The sequence below is a fragment of the Bubalus kerabau genome, chromosome 12, assembly GCF_029407905.1.
Source record: "Bubalus kerabau isolate K-KA32 ecotype Philippines breed swamp buffalo chromosome 12, PCC_UOA_SB_1v2, whole genome shotgun sequence".
In the NCBI taxonomy this organism is placed as follows: Eukaryota; Metazoa; Chordata; class Mammalia; order Artiodactyla; family Bovidae; genus Bubalus; species Bubalus kerabau.
The window spans coordinates 13,884,701-13,902,470 of NC_073635.1; the positions used below are offsets into that span (position 1 = coordinate 13,884,701).

Below are 17,770 nucleotides of genomic sequence, written 5' to 3' on the forward strand. Positions count from 1 at the left end.
GACAACTAACAAAAATAAGATGTGTACTGTGTTAGATATTGTTAAGAACTATGGTAGTCAGATTTCAAGATGGCCTTCAGTAATTCTTGCTTCCTACCCCAAATTTGGGATAAAATGTAATGTAGCAGTAGGCATTTAATATAGATTTTAATACTTGGAAGTGTGGTGCAGTTTAACAAAAACTGAGAATACGGGCTTGGCTTTGGAACAGAGAGCAGTAGCTTAAAAGACTTTTAGGAAAAAGATAGTAAAGTTTAGGACCATTAAAAAAGGCTGTTATTGGAAGCCTATTACCCTGTAAGGATGCTGCCAATGAAAGACGAGGGAATATGTTATCAGGAACTGAAGAATAAGGGATATTTGGTGTGCAGTGTAGATAGTTTAGCAACATTGTTAGCTATGGTAATGTGGGCAGCAGGAAATATACTCAATAAATTGAGTTATCTAGCTAAGGAAATTTCCGGGCAAAATGTTGAAGATCCTGCCTAATTTATTCTTGCTGCTTATAATAAAATATAAGAAAGTGAAAGTGTTGGTCTCTCAATCATGTCTGACCCTTTGCAACCCCATGGACTATAGCCCACCAGGCTCCTCTGTCCATGGGATTCTCTGTGCAACAATACTGGAGTGGGTTGCCATTACCTTCTCCAGGGAATCTTCCCAACCCAGGGATAGAACCTGGGTCTCCTGCATTGCAGGCAGATTCTTTACCATCTGAGACAAAAATATGAGAGGAGAGAGAGAGAACCTCAATGAAGGATTATTAAACAAAAAGGAGCCAGGACTTACTGGTTTTGGAAGCACCCTCTCAAATAGCAAACTAGGCTAAATTTAAGAAATGAGTTGTTGAAGGGATCAGATCAGAGCACCATCCTGAAAACCTAATGGAAAGAGGAAGCTGAGAGAGCAGCTGTTAATTCTTTTGTTAAGACATCAGAATGACCTAAAGTTATAAATACCTCAGGAAATCATTCAGTCCAAGAATAAAAACTTTCAGAAACCCAAGAGTGTTGACCTTCAAAGTTTGTCCTTCAAGACAAAAAGCCAAGGTGGTGTTTTTTGTCCAATGGAATAAATCCAAATAAGAGTCATTAAAAAAAAAAACAAACCTTCAGACATTTTAAGAGAATTGTATTTGTAGAAACACCACCAGTTTGGACTGAAAGAGATGTACATTAAAAAAATGAAAAAAAGTCATACTGACAGGAATTGGGCTGAGAAAGCTTCACAGCTGTATACCTGGGCTACCTTTCCTGGGGGAAACGTAACTTAAAGGACCGAACTTCAAGCCCCACATGTAATCAAATGCCATAAACAGTTATTCCTGGACTTCCCTGGTGGCCCCATGGCTAAGAATCTGCCTGTTCATGCAGGGCGTGTGGGTTCGATCCCAGATCCAGGAAGATTCCACCTGCCACGGAGCAATGAAGCCCGTGCACCACAGCTACTGAGCCTACATGCCCCCGAGCCCATGTTCCACAGCAGGAAAAGCCACTGCAGGGAGACGCCCATACATTTCAAGGAAGAGTAGCCCCTGCCCGCCCCAACTAGAGGAAACCCACGTGCAGCAACAAAGACCCAGCACAGCCAAAAATAAAAATGAATAAGAAGGTTTGAGTCCTTATCAAGGGAGTATCAATCTGTGTCTCACTGGAGTTCAGAGTTGCTATAGCCCAGGGGTACCAGAGTATCATATTGGATATACTGGGGAAAGATACTTGTCCCTTTACTTCATACACATGTAAGGAACCTCAGCTATATCAGACCTGATTTAGATGACAAATTCTAGATTTGAGCTAGCGCTCTAATGGGATGAGACTTACAGGGGGGTAGGAGAAGGTGGCTGTATTGTGCATGTTGGAGAGATATGAGTCTTTGGGGACCCATGAGCATACTGTGGCAGCTAACCTCCAAGAGGGCTTCCAATGATTATTTAGGATAGACTGAAGGAAATCAAGGATGGAAGCAAGAAGGCGAGTTGAGAAGCTATTGCAATAATCCAGATGAGAAATGATGGTGGCTTGGGCCGGCACAATAGCCATAACGAGGTAATGAGAAATGGCAAGATTCTGGGATACGTCTTAAAAGTATAATGAACATGATTTTGAAAGTAGGATTAATAAGAAAAAAGTGGATGTGAGTGATGCAGAAAGGATTCAAGATGATATAAAGTTTTTTGGCATTATTGGCTGGAAGGATGGAGTTGCCATCAACTAATTTGGGGAAGGCTGTGAGAGAAACATGAGCTCACTTTCAGACTTGTTAAGTTTTAAAAGCCTACTTGATATCCAAGTAGAGAAAGTTATTGAAATCCAAGGGTGAGTTCAAGAGCTTGCTTGTGAAAGTCGCTCAGTCATGTCTGACTCTTTGCGACCCCATGGACTATACAGTCCATGGAATTCTCCAGGCCAGAATACTGGAGTGGGTAGCCTTTCCCTTCTCCAGGGGATCTTCCCAACCCAGGGATCGAACCCAGGCCTCCCACATTGCAGGTGGATTCTTTACCAGCTGAGAGTTCAAGAGAGATATTCCCAAACCAAAGATATAAATTTGGAACTCATCAGCAGGAAGATCCCCTGAGGAAGGCATGGAAATTCACTCCAGTATTCTTGCCTAGAGAATCCCATGGACAGAGGAGTGTGGCAGACTACAGTCCATTGGGTCACAAAGAGTCAGACATGACTCAAGTGATTTAGCATGCACACAGCAGCAGATAGAGAGTATTTAATGTGAAGTGATTGGATGAGATTACCCAGGGAGTGAGTTTAGATAGAAAAGGGAGTTTGGGTGTCCCCTCCCCTTGTTTTAAAATATAAAATCAATTTTATAGTTTTAAAATTTTATGAAACTTTTAAATATAGACGAAGAGGAGAAAAGATATGTAAAGGAGAACTAGAATTCTCTCCCTGCTCGCTCCAGGCCCAGACTGGTCGGTCAGTACAAATGCACTGGGAATCCAGGAATGAACATTCATGAACCAGACTAATGTTCCACATGTGTGGGGTCAGCACTGAAATGTAAGAACAAACAGATACATCTGAACCTCCATATCTCAAGTCCAACCAGGAAATATGGTAATAGACAAACTAGAAAAGCTATTGACTAGCAGTTGGTAAACCAGTTCTTTAGCTTCTAGCTCAGCGGTTCTCAATGTTGGCTATGCTTTGGAATCACTGAGGTTTGGGGTCCACCCAGAAGTACTCCGCTGATTTAACTGGTCAGGGGCACAGCCTGGACGCTGGGAGTTCAATGTATAGCAAGGTTGGGAATCAGCATGTAGATGAAGAACCCTCCAGCGAATATCATCATTCTCAGCACCTTTAGGAATAGCTCTCAATTTGCTTTTTACCCAAAAAGGTTAGAGAGAAGTTGCTATACTGCAATAGAATGCTGGCTTGAAAGGCTGAAAAATAGACAACATACAGGGAGAAGTCCTGAACATTTATTTTAAATTGCTTCTAGGAAATCATTTCTCAGAACATTAGGCTAAGACCACAGGGCTGTGTGCAAGCAGAATGACAATTTGGGCTCTTTTGCAGCTTGTGATAGAGTAGGCGTTGTAGTGTATAGCAGAAGAATCAGCAGCTGGTCTGTGAGGGAAGGATGATGAAATATGTACACAGAATGCACTAAAACAGAGGCTCGGGGGGTGAATTTAATGCCTGGCACTTTTCAGGACAATGTGGGAAGAGTAAAGATATTAAAAAAAAAAAATGTATTGATATAAGAAACACCTAACTGTTGAGACAGTGCTTTTGGAACTCCTTCCAAACACGTATCTGTTGTGTCTGTTTGTCAGGGTATCATTTCTTTGGATCCTGTGTAGGTGACCCCAAAATTTCACATTGTTCTTCAGGTGGAGTATAGGGGCATCACATCAATGGGATGGGTTTTGTAGCACCATGTTGTAAAAAATAAAAATATTTTGAAGACCAAACCCACATTAACCTAAGTCCCTTTTGCTTTCATTGATTTATCTTGGGGACTTCCCAGGTGGTCCAATGGTTAAGAATCAGCCTTCCAATGCAGGGAATGCAAGTTCGATCCTTGGTCGAGGAATTAAGATTCCACTTGACTTGGGCAACTGGAGAAACCCCTGCCTCACAACTAGAGAAGCCGCCTCCTCCCCCATCACCTCAAATAGAGAAAGACTGAGCACTGCAACAAAGGCCCAGTACAGCCAAAATAAATAATTAAAAATAATAATAAATAAATTATCATGGCTATAATCTAGGAAGGACATGTAAAATGCAAGAAAAGTAGTACAGTTTGTTCAATGTCAGTATTCAATATAGGTTTGGGGGCTCAATTTAGGTTAAAACAATGCAATAAACTTCTCAAAACCTCACATACTTATGCAGACTTTGGCCACAAGAACGAAGTCAAGACCCAAGCAAAACATGGTGTTTTTCTGTTTCCACACTGTGTTTGTCAAGAGTGCTTTCTCTAAGGCAAAAGACCTTGGGCTATCATGCTGTTATTCCCTTTCAGGGTGTATTCAATCCAAGAAATATGTGCTTCTGGCTTATGAAACTCTACAATTGAGTTTTAAATCCCTGAGAAAATAAATGAAGCAATTAATGTATCCTGTTATAAATAGTAACAGGCAGATTAGTTCTCAGTTACCATCCACAGTCTGTGCTTCAGACCAGATGTTTAATTCTGGCCTGAATGCTAAGCTGTGTTCTAAGGAGATGACTGATACTGGTAATTCGGGGAATTTTAAACAAGAAAGTTACTATATTGTCTCTTCTTCTTAAAGGGAACATGACCTTGAAATGAATTATTAGAGTCCTGTGAACCAGTTTCATTTTCTGTAAAACCTCTCCTACCCATATACTTCTCGATTTCAGAGCCAGATGTCATTATTCCACACAGGAAATCATAAGGTGTTTTTTTTTTTTTTTTAATAATTGCTATGTAACTAGTGAACAATGACATACTGGATAATCTGGATCTACAAATAGTATTGTAACAGTGAGATGGTAGCATTTTTATAGATAATATAAATGTGCTCTACAGGAGGGTTGAGAATCTAAAAAGAAATTTTCCATTTATTATCTCATTATTTATCCCGACTACTTCTACTATGTGAAGACTGTTAGTTTCTTAGTTTTAAAGATGAAAGCAACTCAGAATGAACACACTCACACACAGACACACACACACAAACACACTGGACTACTGGGGCTTCCCTGGTGGCTCAGATGGTAAAGAATCTCCCTGCAGTGTGGGAGACCCAGGTTCAGTCTTGGGGAAGATCCTCTGGAGAAGGGAATGGCAGCCCACTACTGTATGTCAAACATTGTTAGGCACTATGTTCGTTTCTGTACTACATCAGTTCCAAAATCAGGCTTCAAATCTAATTCCTCTAACTCTCTACTGCTCTCTACACTCTCTGGATAACATTCGGTATTTTAAAGGAAGATACTATCCAGCAAGGAAATAAGGATTAAAGATACTGTCTTAATCCATTCAAGCTGCAATAACAAAATACCACAGACAGGGTGGCTTAGAAATTCATTGCTCACAGTTCCAGAAGTCAGAAAGCCCAAGATTGGGACACCAGCCAAGCTGGGTGAGGACCCTCTTCTGGGTCGTAGACTTTTTGTTGTAGCCTCATGTGGCAGACTAGGCTAAGGTGTTCTGAGGAATCTGTTTTATAAAGGCACTAACCCCATTCATGAGGGCTGCACCCTCATGACCTAATCAGCTCCAAAAGACCCCACCTACTGATACCACCACCTTTACCAAGGTTGCAATCCAAGTGTCAGCCAGGACAGCAATCTAATCTGAGGTTCAGGGTCCTCTTTCAAACCCACTGCTTGTTAGCAGAATTCAGTTCTTTGTGATAAAAGGAAAGAGGCCTTCATCTCTTAGAGGCCACTTACTATTACCTGCCATGTGAGGAAGACAGTAGTTTGCTACTTCAAGGTCAAAAAGAGCTTCCAATCTCTCTTTTCAAAGTTTTCTCAATTTGAATTTTCAAGTGCTAACTGAATGTGATCTGGCCTGACCAAGCTAACATCCATTTTGATTAACCAAAAGTCAACTTACTGAAAGTGCAAGTGAAGTCGCTCAGTCGTGTCCGACTCTTTGCCACCCCATGGACACGAGGCTCCTCCGTCCATGGGATTTTCTAGGCAAGAATACTGGAGTGGGTTGCCATTTCCTTCTCCAGGGAATCTTCCCCACCCAGGGATCAAACCCAGGTCTCCCGCATTGTAGACAGAAGCTTTACCGTCTGAGCCACCAGGGAAAATTCTTTCTCTTCCATCATGTTCACAAGTCCCATCTACACTAAGGGGTGAGGAATATATAACATGGTGTATACCCCAGGGGTCGCAATAAAAGAAAAGATTTAAACATATAAATTTGGGGAGGGTCACAGATATTCAGAAGATGAAGAAGTTGGTGGGTGGGGCTAAAAATTTCAAACTTCTAATCCCTTCGACTATCCTCATCCTAAGGTTACCCAGGGTATATCGGGTGTGTGTGCTCAGTCACTCAGTCGTGTCCAACTCTTTGCAACCCCATGGACTGTAACCCTCCAGGTTCCTCTGTCCATGGGATTCTCCAGGCAAGAATACTAGAATGGGTTGCCATTTCCTTCTCCAGGGGATCTTCCTGACCCAGGGATCGAACCCACTTCTCTTACGTCTCCTGCATTTGCAGGTGCATTCTCTACCACTAGGGCTACCTGGGAAGGCTACTGGGGGCCCCACCCTAAATCACCTTATTAGCTTAAACTCTGAGGGGCTCAGAAGCAACTTCCTAGGAATAACAAAAGGTGCTTCTCACCGGAAATCCCAAGTGTTTTAAGAGCATTGTGCCCCAGACCATGGACAAAGACCAAATACATTTCTTATCATACCACAATTAGGAACCTATCTTCCACACACTTCTCCTCCTTTGGGGACAGAGAGAGACAAGGGAAGGGCTGGATTTGGAAAAATGTAGAACACACTAAATTTTCATTGTAATAGTGAGGTAATAACACAAAACTTGTTTTGCTGTCTTGTAGAAAAAGGCCGCCTCTCTCAACTATAAATTTGGCTGAGAGACAAGGAAAAAAATAATTATATATTCACCTCAGTCTTTCAACAAAGGCAGAAGGAGCTTTCCATTTCAAATTTGTTTTGTTTTGTACCACATGTGGGTTAATTAGATAAAACCATGTCATGTGCCAGATTCAATCAGCCTGAAAATAATCAGAAAACTGGGTTTGGCATTGTTTATGCTGTTTTGGCTCAGCTAAACAAAAGCACAAAATGTAAATTGGATCCAGAAAATAACGTATGGGTGCTGGTGCCAGGTTTTCGTTCATGGGATTATCTCTAGCTGGCACCTGAGCTGCAGATGCTGCTCGGGGGGACCATTAGACAAAACCACATGATGCTGATGCCCATTTTCCATGATTAGACAGTGAACACCCCCACAAAGTGCACTTAGTTTATTGCCTTTGACACAGGCCAAGCCCAGCTTTCCAGCTGTTGGCAGTCAACTTGAAAATACATGTTGGAGTTAAAAAATGAAAGCATGCTTTTGTTTGACTTATCACTAGTGATTTCCTTTAGATTCATTTTTGTTGTTGTTGTTTTCGAAAATCTGTAAGATTAGAAATACAGTCCTGAAATCACTCTTCAGCTGTGTTTCAGATAGTTCAGCGAATATCATTAAGGAAAAGGCAGACCATTTCATTGTCATCCTACTGAAGTTCTAAAGAGTGAATATTTTAGCAAATATGCAAGTGATCACAAGAGTAACAAATAGTCATTTTAAAAACCTAATCATCTGTTTGATGATAATATCCAAATTAGCTAGTTTTTCCCTTCTCTTCCTGCTACATAAACTGTCTGTTATCAATACAGAGAGACATAGGATTGCACACTGCTCTCCTTATACCTTTTGTAAAAAGGATGTTCTGTAGAATATTCTAAAATGTGGTGTGGGTGGTGATGACTATCTCTTTAGTATGGGTGAAATTCTACCAGCAACCACATTCAACTTGCCACATTCAACGGGCACATTTTTTTCATTATCTGGGGGTACGTGGCATTTCTCATTATTTCAGCCCTTTTGAAATTTTCTTGGCTTTCATAACTCCACTCTCCCTGACTTCCAGCTCTTCTCCCACCGGGGAGTTCAGGTTTTTTGAGCATTAGCTGCCCGTGCTCCTTGTCTGATGCCTTCCAATAAGCACCAGCACTTTCTCTCACCACAACCCAGTGTCAGAAGATTGGTGAGGGGATCCCAGTTTGGTTTGGTAACAAACGAACACAGAAACAAAGGGCTTTACTTGTGGTACTAGTGGTAGAGGATCTGCTTGGCAATGCAGGAGATGCAAGAGATTGAATTCTTGCATTCAATCCTTGGGTCAGGAAGATCCCCTTGAGTAGGAAAATGGAAACCCACTCCAGTATTCTTGCCTGGAAAATCCCATGGATGGAGGAGGCTGGTGGGCTACAGTCCATGGGGTCACAAAAAGTCAGACACTATTGAGCGACTGAGCACAAACACAGAAACAAGGGAAAAGTAGAAAAGCAACAATGCAGTGATAAGCCAGAATCCTAGTTCTTCCTCAAGGGATACATATAACAATATCTTTGAGTTCTTCTACAGAAACTAAGGCCCCTATCCAATGATTTCCAGAACACCACCCTGTTACATCACTACCAACCAATCAGAAGAAACTCTCACACTGCAGCCCACCCCCCATTTTGCCTATCAAACCTCTTCCCCCAAGACTATCGGGGAGTTCAGATTTTTCGAGTACAAGCCATCTTTAGTCCTTTCTTGGCCCTTGTCATAAACCTTTCTCTGCTCCAAACCATTTTGCTCTGTTTGGCTTCACTGCACTAGGCACACAAAGTTGACACTCGACGGCAAGTGGTATGAAAAAAATTTGGGGAAAGGGATGTTTGTGATTCAGTTCAGTTCAGTTCGGTCTCTCAGTCATGTCTGTCTCTGTGCAACCCCATGAATCACAGTATGCCAGGCCTCCCTGTCCATCACCAACTCCTGGAGTCCACCCAAACCCATGTCTATTGAGTTGGTGATGCCATCCAACCATCTCATCCTCTGTCATCCCCTTCTCCTCCTGCCCTCAATCTTTCCCAGCATCAGGGTCTTTTCAAATGAGTCAGCTCTTTGCATCAGGTGGCCAAAGTATTAGAGTTTCAGCTTCAACATCAGTCCCTCTAATGAACACCTAGGACTGATCTCCTTTAGGATGGACTGGTTGGATCTCCTTGCAGTCCAAGGGACTCTCAAGAGTCTTCTCCAGCACCACAGTTCAAAAGCATCAATTCTTTGGCACTCAGCTTTCTTTATAGTCCAATTATCACATCCATACATGACCACTGGAAAAACCATAGCCTTGACTAGACGGACATTTGTCAGCAAAGTAATGTCTCTGCTTTTGAATATACTGTCTAGATTGGTCGTAACTTTCCTTCCAAGGAGTAAGCGTCTTTTAATTTCATGGCTGCAGTCACCATCTGCAGTGATTTTGGAGCCCAGAAAAATAAAGTCAGCCACTGTTTCCACTGTTTCCCCATCTATTTCCCATGAAGTGATGGACCAGATGCCATGATCTTCGTTTTCTGAATGTTAAGCTTTAAGTCAACTTTTTCACTCTCCTCTTTCACCTTCATCAAGAAGCTCTTTAGTTCTTCTTCACTTTCTGCCATAAGAGTGGTGTCATCTGCATATCTGAGGTTATTGATATTTCTCCTGGCAATCTTGATTCCAGCTTGTGCTTCTTTCAGCCCAGCGTTTCTTATGATGTACTCTGCATATAAGTTAAATAAGCAGGGTGACAATATATAGCCTTGACGTACTCCTTTTCCTATTTGGAACCAGTCTGTTGTTCCATGTCCAGTTCTAACTGTTGCTTCCTGACCTGCATACAGATTTCTCAAGAGGTAGGTCAGGTGGTCTGGTATTCCCATCTCTTTCAGAATTTTCCAGTTTATTGTGATCCACACAGTCTGTGAAGCTAACATGGCACAAAAATCAACTGCTGTGTGTGGGCTTTGTTTGGATCCAGACATCAATAAATCAGCTATTTAAACAATTTTTGTAACACTGTGAGAAATTTGGATATGAACTAGATGACAAAAAAGTTATTAATTTTTATTGGATGTCACAATGGTGTGATGTGTTAGAAAATGTCTATATTTAGCAGGAACATATACTAAAATATTCAGAGTGAAATGAAATGGTATCTTAATTTGCTTTAAAATACTCCATCCAAAAAAGGAAAATAGAGAAGAGTATTGTGGCAGAATCCTGACAATTGTTTAATCTGGACTTAGGGGATATGAGGTCTCATTATACTGTTCTTTTTACTCTTTAAATGCTTACATTTTAAAGTACAAAATTAAAGAGAATGTAAAATCAAGATAACTCACTTCAAAACTATAAATTTCAGAGATGGAATAAACTTCAAGTGAAGTCTGATTAAGGACTCGGTTTCTTCTTAACCTCCTTGTAACTTTCAATGGCGTCTGCTGCATCCTCAGGCTAGCCTTCTAATGATCAGGGCACCATATGTCCTGGTAGGCCAGGACACTCCCAGTTACATCTATTGTCCTAACACAACTATTTATAGCACTGTCTTTCATTCAGATGTGACCTAGTTTGGGATGATAAATTACATGGTTACCCTAGCTCATGGTTGTCAGCCAACTGTCAACCACAATTAGGGCTTCATACTACTCTGTTTATGTTCACCTGAATAGGAAGAAACTGCTTTCCCTGAAGCAACCAGTAAACCTCTCCAATAATCCCTGTGTCCCAGAAGGGCTGTGTACCCATCCATGAACAAACATCATGGCCAGAGTGGTGGGTCCACTCTTGAGAGCAGGGAACAGTCAGTCCTTGGGTCCTTGTTTGGTGGGGTCAAGACGGATTGAATGCGGGGAGGAAACCACTAAAGGTCACAACACATCTTGCCATGTGTCTGCCAGCACCCTAGTTTAGGTCTCAACATCTCTTACTGTTACTCAGGCCACTGAAATAACTCTTGTTGATCTTCTTCTTTTGACCCCACATGACTACCAGAATCTGATCATATTACTGCCACATTTGACATTTTCTGATGTCTTGCCTTCACCGGTAAAGTAAAATCTAAATGCCTTTGCTCAATAAACAAAGCTGCTCCATATCTGGTCTTTGTCTGGTTATCTGTCTACCCTTATCCAACTTTGTTGTCCTTTTCACACTTTTCAGTTCAGTTCAGTCGCTCAGTTGTGTCCGACTCTGTGACCCCATGAATCGCAGCTCGCCAAGGCCTCCCTGTCCATCACCAACTCCCGGAGTTCACCCAAACTCACGTCCATCGAGTCGGTGATGCCATCTAGCCATCCCATCCTCTGTCATCCCCTTCTCCTCCTGCCCCCAATCCCTCCCAGCATCAGAGTCTTTTCCAATGAGTCAACTCTTCGCATGAGGTGGCCAAAGTACTTTAAGTTTAGTGAAACTGAATGACTTTCAGGACTGTTCATATACAATGCTTTCATTGTCTCATCCCCCTCAAGCTTGCCTCCTTCTTATCTGTCCAGCAAACTTGTAGTCACCCTTCTATGGCCAACTTGAGCACTAACTTCTCCAACTCCTGCCTGGGTCCTTCTAGAACTTACTAGGTATATGGCATTGTTCTAAGAGTTTTACAAAAGTCAGTTTATTTAGTCCTCACACAGGAGGGGCTATTATGTTACTACTACCACAGACATACACTAGATCCACTATGTCTATGTCTATTTACGTACTCTATGTTTATCTGCAGGGTCAAAGTCTTTTTTTCTTCTTTTTCTTTTTTTTTTAGAGCCAAAGTCTTTTATTTGAATGAGAGTCCTCTGATTCAATTCTGCCTTTACTTTCTTCTACATTGGTAATCTATCTGTAACAAAGAAGAGTCAATTTTGACTCTTCCGTGCTAGATCTGTTTCTTCGACTTTAACCCCCGCCCCTTTTTTTTTTTTTTGCCTGTTTTGTTATTATAATCATTCATAATGTCCTGACTCAGGGAATCCTGCCCCTCTGCCTGTGCTGTGCTGTGCTCAGTCTTATTTGACTGTTAGTGACCCCATGGACTCTAGCCCTCCAAGGCCCTCTGTCTATGGGATTCTCCAGGCAAGAACATTGGAGTGGGTTGCCATTTCTTTCTTCAGCCCCTCTGACTGGTAAGCTCAAGTTCAGAACCCTTGAGGCTCCAGGTCTAGTGGAAGTCAGCTGGTTTGCTATCCTGGACCTATTTGGTTATAATCAGTTTATGTCCTATTCTCAGACTGTATCATTCTTTTAAATACTGTGCTTTGCCCCCTTCCTTTCCCATAACAGTTGGGGCTGGGAAGCAAGAAGAAAATATACAAGGAAGCAAACAGATGAAAGAGGTAATATAAGGAAAATAGTAGTTAATACTTATAGAATTTAACTCAGTATCCAGCACTGTTCTAAAAGCTTTACAAAAGTCAATTCATTTAATCCTCATACAGGAGGTGCTATTATTATCCCTCACTTTAGTAGTCCAGCTGGCAAAGAATCCATCTGCAATGCAGGAGACCTTGGTTCAATTCCTGGGTCAGGAAGATCTGCTGGAGAAGGACTAGGCTACCCACTCCAGTATTCTGGCCTGGAGAATTCAGGACTATACAGTCCACGGGGTCATAAGGAATCTGACACTACTGAGTGACTTTTACTTTCATTTACTAATGAGAAACTGAGGCACACAGAGGTCAATTTTTTTTGCCAAAATCTTTTTAAACAAAAAATGTTGAAAACCTTTTTTCACTGAGATATATCTAAGATAAATTGCCTATATCTGCTTTTCTTTAAGAAAGTGTCAACTACAAATTCACTCTTGCCAAGAGGTTCGGCATCTGCCTCTCAAATGAACCCTCTGAGAATGAACTCTGTGCTGCAGCTGTTGACCGTCAACAGGCCCTAAAGGGAGTTAAGGGTGGAGAAAGAGGCACTTTGTGCTCCAGGAGAACTGGTGGGACAGGTCTTTAGATAAATATTTCCAGGAACTAAAGTTCATGATCTCAATCCTTGCATTTCTTCATATCTAGAAAAGCACTAAATTCTTTCATGGTGACATCAGTTCCTCCTGACTAGCAGAAAACCTTTTGAAAGTTAGGTGCTTGACTGCACTGAGCTCCCCCTTCACCAAAATCATATATACTGACCTTCCCCCACTACCTCTTCAGAGCGGTCCTCTCAGAGCTATCTGAGGTAATGTCTCCCAGGCTGCAGTTCTCATTTTGCCCCAGGTGAAACTTAACTGGCAACTTTCACACTGTGTATCTTTTTTTAGTAGACAAAAGTCTACTGAATGTAGTGTTATAACAGGAGCGAAAGGGGCAGGGCACAACTTTTCAAAGAATGACATAGCCCAAGGACGCAACATAAACCAATTAGAATCAAATGGGACCGAGATAGCAGACAAGACTAGACCTTGATCCTCAATCAGCAAGTGAAATGACACACCCAGAGCTGCCATGACAATTGCAAGGCACTGTTACAAGACCAAGGAGTGGGCGGTGACCCAAATCCTGGAGATCTCCACCCCTTCCCAAAAATAGTTGGAATAATCCTCCTACTCATCAACATATGAAATTAACCAGCCTATAAAAACTAACCACACATTTCACAGTCTCATTGGCCCTCTGCTATGGCCCACACTCTCAGTTCAGTTCACTCAATCGTGTCCAACTCTTTGCCACCCCATGGACTGCAGCACACCAGGCCTCCCTGTCCATCACCAACTCCCAGAGTCCACCCAAACTCATGTCCATTGAGTTGGTGATGCCATCCAGCCATCTCATCCTCTGTCCTCCCCTTCTCATGCCTTCAATCTTTCCCAGCATCAGGGTCTTTTCAAATGAGTCAGCTCATCGCATCAGGTGACCAAAGTATTGGAGTTTCAGCTTCAGCATCAGTCCTTCCAATGAACACTCAGGACTGATTTCCTTTAGGATGGACAATAACAAAGTGGGTCTCTCAATTTCCAAGTCAGTGCAAAACCATTTGTGGAGTGGAAGATAAAACAAGTTTCTTTGTAATTTCACCTTAAATATAGCCAGTCCTATGGGGGGGAAGAGGTGGAATACGCAGATGGTCACTTCGATTGCCCTCGTGGATGGGAGAATTGTGGTTTTAAACAGAAGTGTGATCAGTAGTTGGGGTGTGTGTGTAGGGGGGCAGGTATGGTGTGGGTCTTAGGGACTTTCGGGGAACTTCAGTCACTGCATCCGGAGGAGACTCCGGATGTCTCCTCGTGTGGCTCAACACCAGATCTAACATCAGATTGTAAGGATGTGGGGAGGAAGCTCCTCGGGCTTTGCCCCCGGAGTCTCGATGCGGGCTTTAGGTCTGCAAATGGGAAACAAACGACTTGATGGCACAAGCTGGCTGCGAACGAGATGCCCTGGGGCCGCGGCCTCCACTGGCTAGGCGGGCGTGGCGTAGGTGAAACCCGCGAGCGCGTTCCGGCCTCACTAGTTTGTCCCTGCGGCCGCCCCGTAGGCACCGCGGCGCTCCGAGGGTCCCGAGCCGCGCCGCCATGGCTGCCCGGGTCGGCGTCGCGCCCATCGGCGATGGCCTGCGCTATTCCGGGTCCTTGCAGCCCCCCGCCCAGCCGTCGGACGCCGACCTCGACCGCGGGCTGGTGAGTCTTAACCGGAGCTGCCGCCGTTCTGCCGCTCCGAGCTGCCCGGGCACGCCCGCTGGCGCCCCCTGGAGCCCCGCAGGCCCTGCCCGAGCCCCTCTGCGCCCCTTTACCCCCGAACCGGGGTCGTCCCGGGTGTTCATCCACTCTGACCCACCCCTCGTTCATTCAGCGTTCTTGCTGCTCTGTGCCCCGCGTCGACGAGTCGGCGTGTTGGGAGACTCTCTGGTCCCTCAAGGAGCTTCCCCTCTTGTCGGGGAGACGGACCAGCACCAGGCAAGCAGTTGCTGTGTGACAACGAGCTGTGGGATGGATGCTCCCATCCTAGGTGGAGACCCCAGGCCAGTCTGTCGGGGCTCCAGAGTGAGAGGCCAGGGGAGGCTTCTTGGAGAGAGCGGTGTAACCGTCGGTGTGCAGCTAAGATCTGAAGATTGAGTAGCAGCAAAGTCGGTGAGGAGGGAAAAGTGTTTCAGATGCCAGCAGTAGTACCTACAAAGTCGTAGCTCAGGGGACACAGGGCTCATAGCAAGGGGTCTCTTCAGGCTGAATTGTAGAGCTGGGAAAAGAAACTGTCCAGTATCAACATACTGCGAGCCACATGTGTTTTTGTTCCTTTTTGTTTCGGTTGGTCCGGGTCTTAGCTGTGGCACGTTGAGGCACGCAGGGTTTTTAGTTGCAGCATGTGAACTCGTGAGTTGTGGAACGTGGGGTCTAGTCCCCTGACCAGGGATTGGAACCTGTGTCCCCGGCATTGGGAGCTCGGATTCTCAGCCACTGGACCCCCTGGAAGTCCACCACATACGTGTTCTCTGATTTTCTGCAGTAGTTAAGTCGCTAAGTCTTGTCTGACTTTTGGGACCCCATGGACTGTAGCCCGCCAGGCTCCTCTGTCCATGGGATTTTCCAGGCAAGAATACTGAAGTGGGTTGCCATTTCCTTCTCCAGGGGATCTTCCCGACCTAGGAATCGAACCGTGGTCTCCTGCATTGCAGGCAGATTCTTTACCATCTGAGCTATAAGGGAAGCCCATTATATACAGATTTTTCGTAGCCATATTAAAAAGTGAAAAATAAGTAGGTGGATTTAATTTTAACAATGTGTTTTTATTTAATCCTGTATGTCCACAGTGATGTCTTGACGTGAAATCAAATAAACATTATTAATGAGATGTTTTACTTTTTTTTTTTGGTACTAAGTCTTTGAAATCTAGTGAAACTTACACTTTCAGGATCTTTCAGTTTAGACACATTTCATGTACTCAGTTGCCACCTGTAGTTAGTGGCTACCTTATTAATCTGTGCTCTTCTCCTATGGTGGGGACCAGGACATGGAAGCTTCTGGTAAGCAACACATAAACAGGTAGGTGAATGCTGAGAACATTGGTACCATTTTGATGAGCTTTAGGGGAGAGACAGGTTTGGGCTACTGTAAAGTTCTCTCAGGTTTGTGTGAGAAAAATGGATTAATTGGAGAAAAATCTGGAAACTTGGCTCTTTTATCTCTTATTCACATCACATTCCATTCTGATCCCACCCACAGTAATGTGTCTTGCCCTTAGATACACTGCACTTGATGTCCTTACTGTTGGTTGATTAGTCATACACAGTCTTGTGACATCTTTTATGTTGCCCTGTCATTTTCCAGAGTTTTTTTGTTTCTTAAGAGCAGAGCCTGGGCATTTTCTTCTGTGGTGGTGCTTTAGTCGATAAGTTGTGTCCGACTCTTGCAATCCCATGGACTGTAGCCCGCCAGGCTCCTCTGTCCATGGGATTCTCCAGGCAAGAATACTGGAGTGGGTTGCCATTTCCTTCTCCAGAGGATCTTCCCGACCCAGGAATCGAACCCTGGTCTCCTGCATTGCAGGCAGATTCTTTTCTAACTGAAGGATTCTTTACCAACTGAGGGAAGCCCTTTTCTTCTAGTAAACACTCAATTTGTGCGGCTTCCCAGGTGGCGCTAGTGGTAAAGAAACCATCTGCTGATGCGGGGGACGCTAGAGACCAGTTAGATCCTTAGGTTGGGAAGATCCCCTGCAGGAGTGCATGGCAACCCACTCCAGTATTCTTGCCTGGAGAATCCCATGGACAGAGGAGCCTGGCAGGCTACAGTGCATGGGGTCGCAAAGAGTGAAGCAGCTTAGCATGCACGAAGGAACACTCAACTTATTCTTACCTGATTAACTGATAAATTTCTGGAACAGAGTCAGATGGGCTGGAAAGGTTTCAGAAAGCAATATGCTTTCATTCAACAGACATTTCTTGACCACTGCTGGATACCTACCGGGTATCATCCTTGGAATGAGTAAATGAACAAAACAGATAAAGGTTTGAAGTAGCAAACTCTTTGAGTTCTTGCTGTGTCTGACTCATGCCACACTGCAACCCTGTGAGCAAGGTCCTTTTCAGTTGTCACTTAAATGAGGAGGCAGAGACTCAGAAAGTGGTAACTCATCCAGGGTACTTCACCTAATAAGTGGCACACCTAGGTTCTAAATCCTAACGCTCTCTGTTATTTATTTGGTTGTGCTGGGTTTTAGTTGCGACAAACAAACTCTTAGTTGTGGCATGAGGGATCTAGTTCCCTGACCAGGCATTGAACCAGGGCCCCTACATGGGGAGCGTGAACTCTTAGCCACTGGACCATCAGGGAAGTCCCCTAACACTCTTTCTACTGTGACTTGCTGACTCCTTAGAAATAAGGCTTTCTTTCTTTCTTTTTTTTTTCATTATTCAACTTTAAAAAGAAAATTGTAGTTGATTTACAGTGTTGTGCTCATTTCAGGTATATAGCAAAGTGATTCAGATATATATATATTCATACAGATTATATATATATTTAGATTCTTTCCCCTTATAGGTTATTACAAAATATTGATTATAGTTCCCAGAAATAAGCCTTTCAGAATGGAGTGTTCTATCTGTGATATAAAGCAGATAAGATATTAGGTTGGGTAGAGCTCATCTCTTTATGGAGAATTGTAAAAATCTCAGTCCTGGACTGATTTGCAAGGCAATTGGAACCCTGTGGTATTTTGGAGATAGAAATAATAATGGTGATTTTTTTTTTTTTAACATTTGTAGCTACTTTGGAAAAGGC

General features: G+C 43.4%; 1 protein-coding gene across 1 annotated transcript in view; it reads left to right on the plus strand.

Annotated features, from left to right (window-relative positions):
* Positions 1–14,476: 14,476 nt before the first annotated feature.
* Positions 14,477–17,770, plus strand: part of DNAJC15 (DnaJ heat shock protein family (Hsp40) member C15) — a 76,054-nt gene continuing 72,760 nt past the window's right edge. The window contains exon 1 of the mRNA XM_055541997.1: positions 14,477–14,674. Within this exon, the coding sequence (XP_055397972.1) occupies positions 14,570–14,674 (105 nt within the window). The 5' untranslated portion in view covers positions 14,477–14,569. The remainder of the gene's footprint in view (positions 14,675–17,770) is intronic.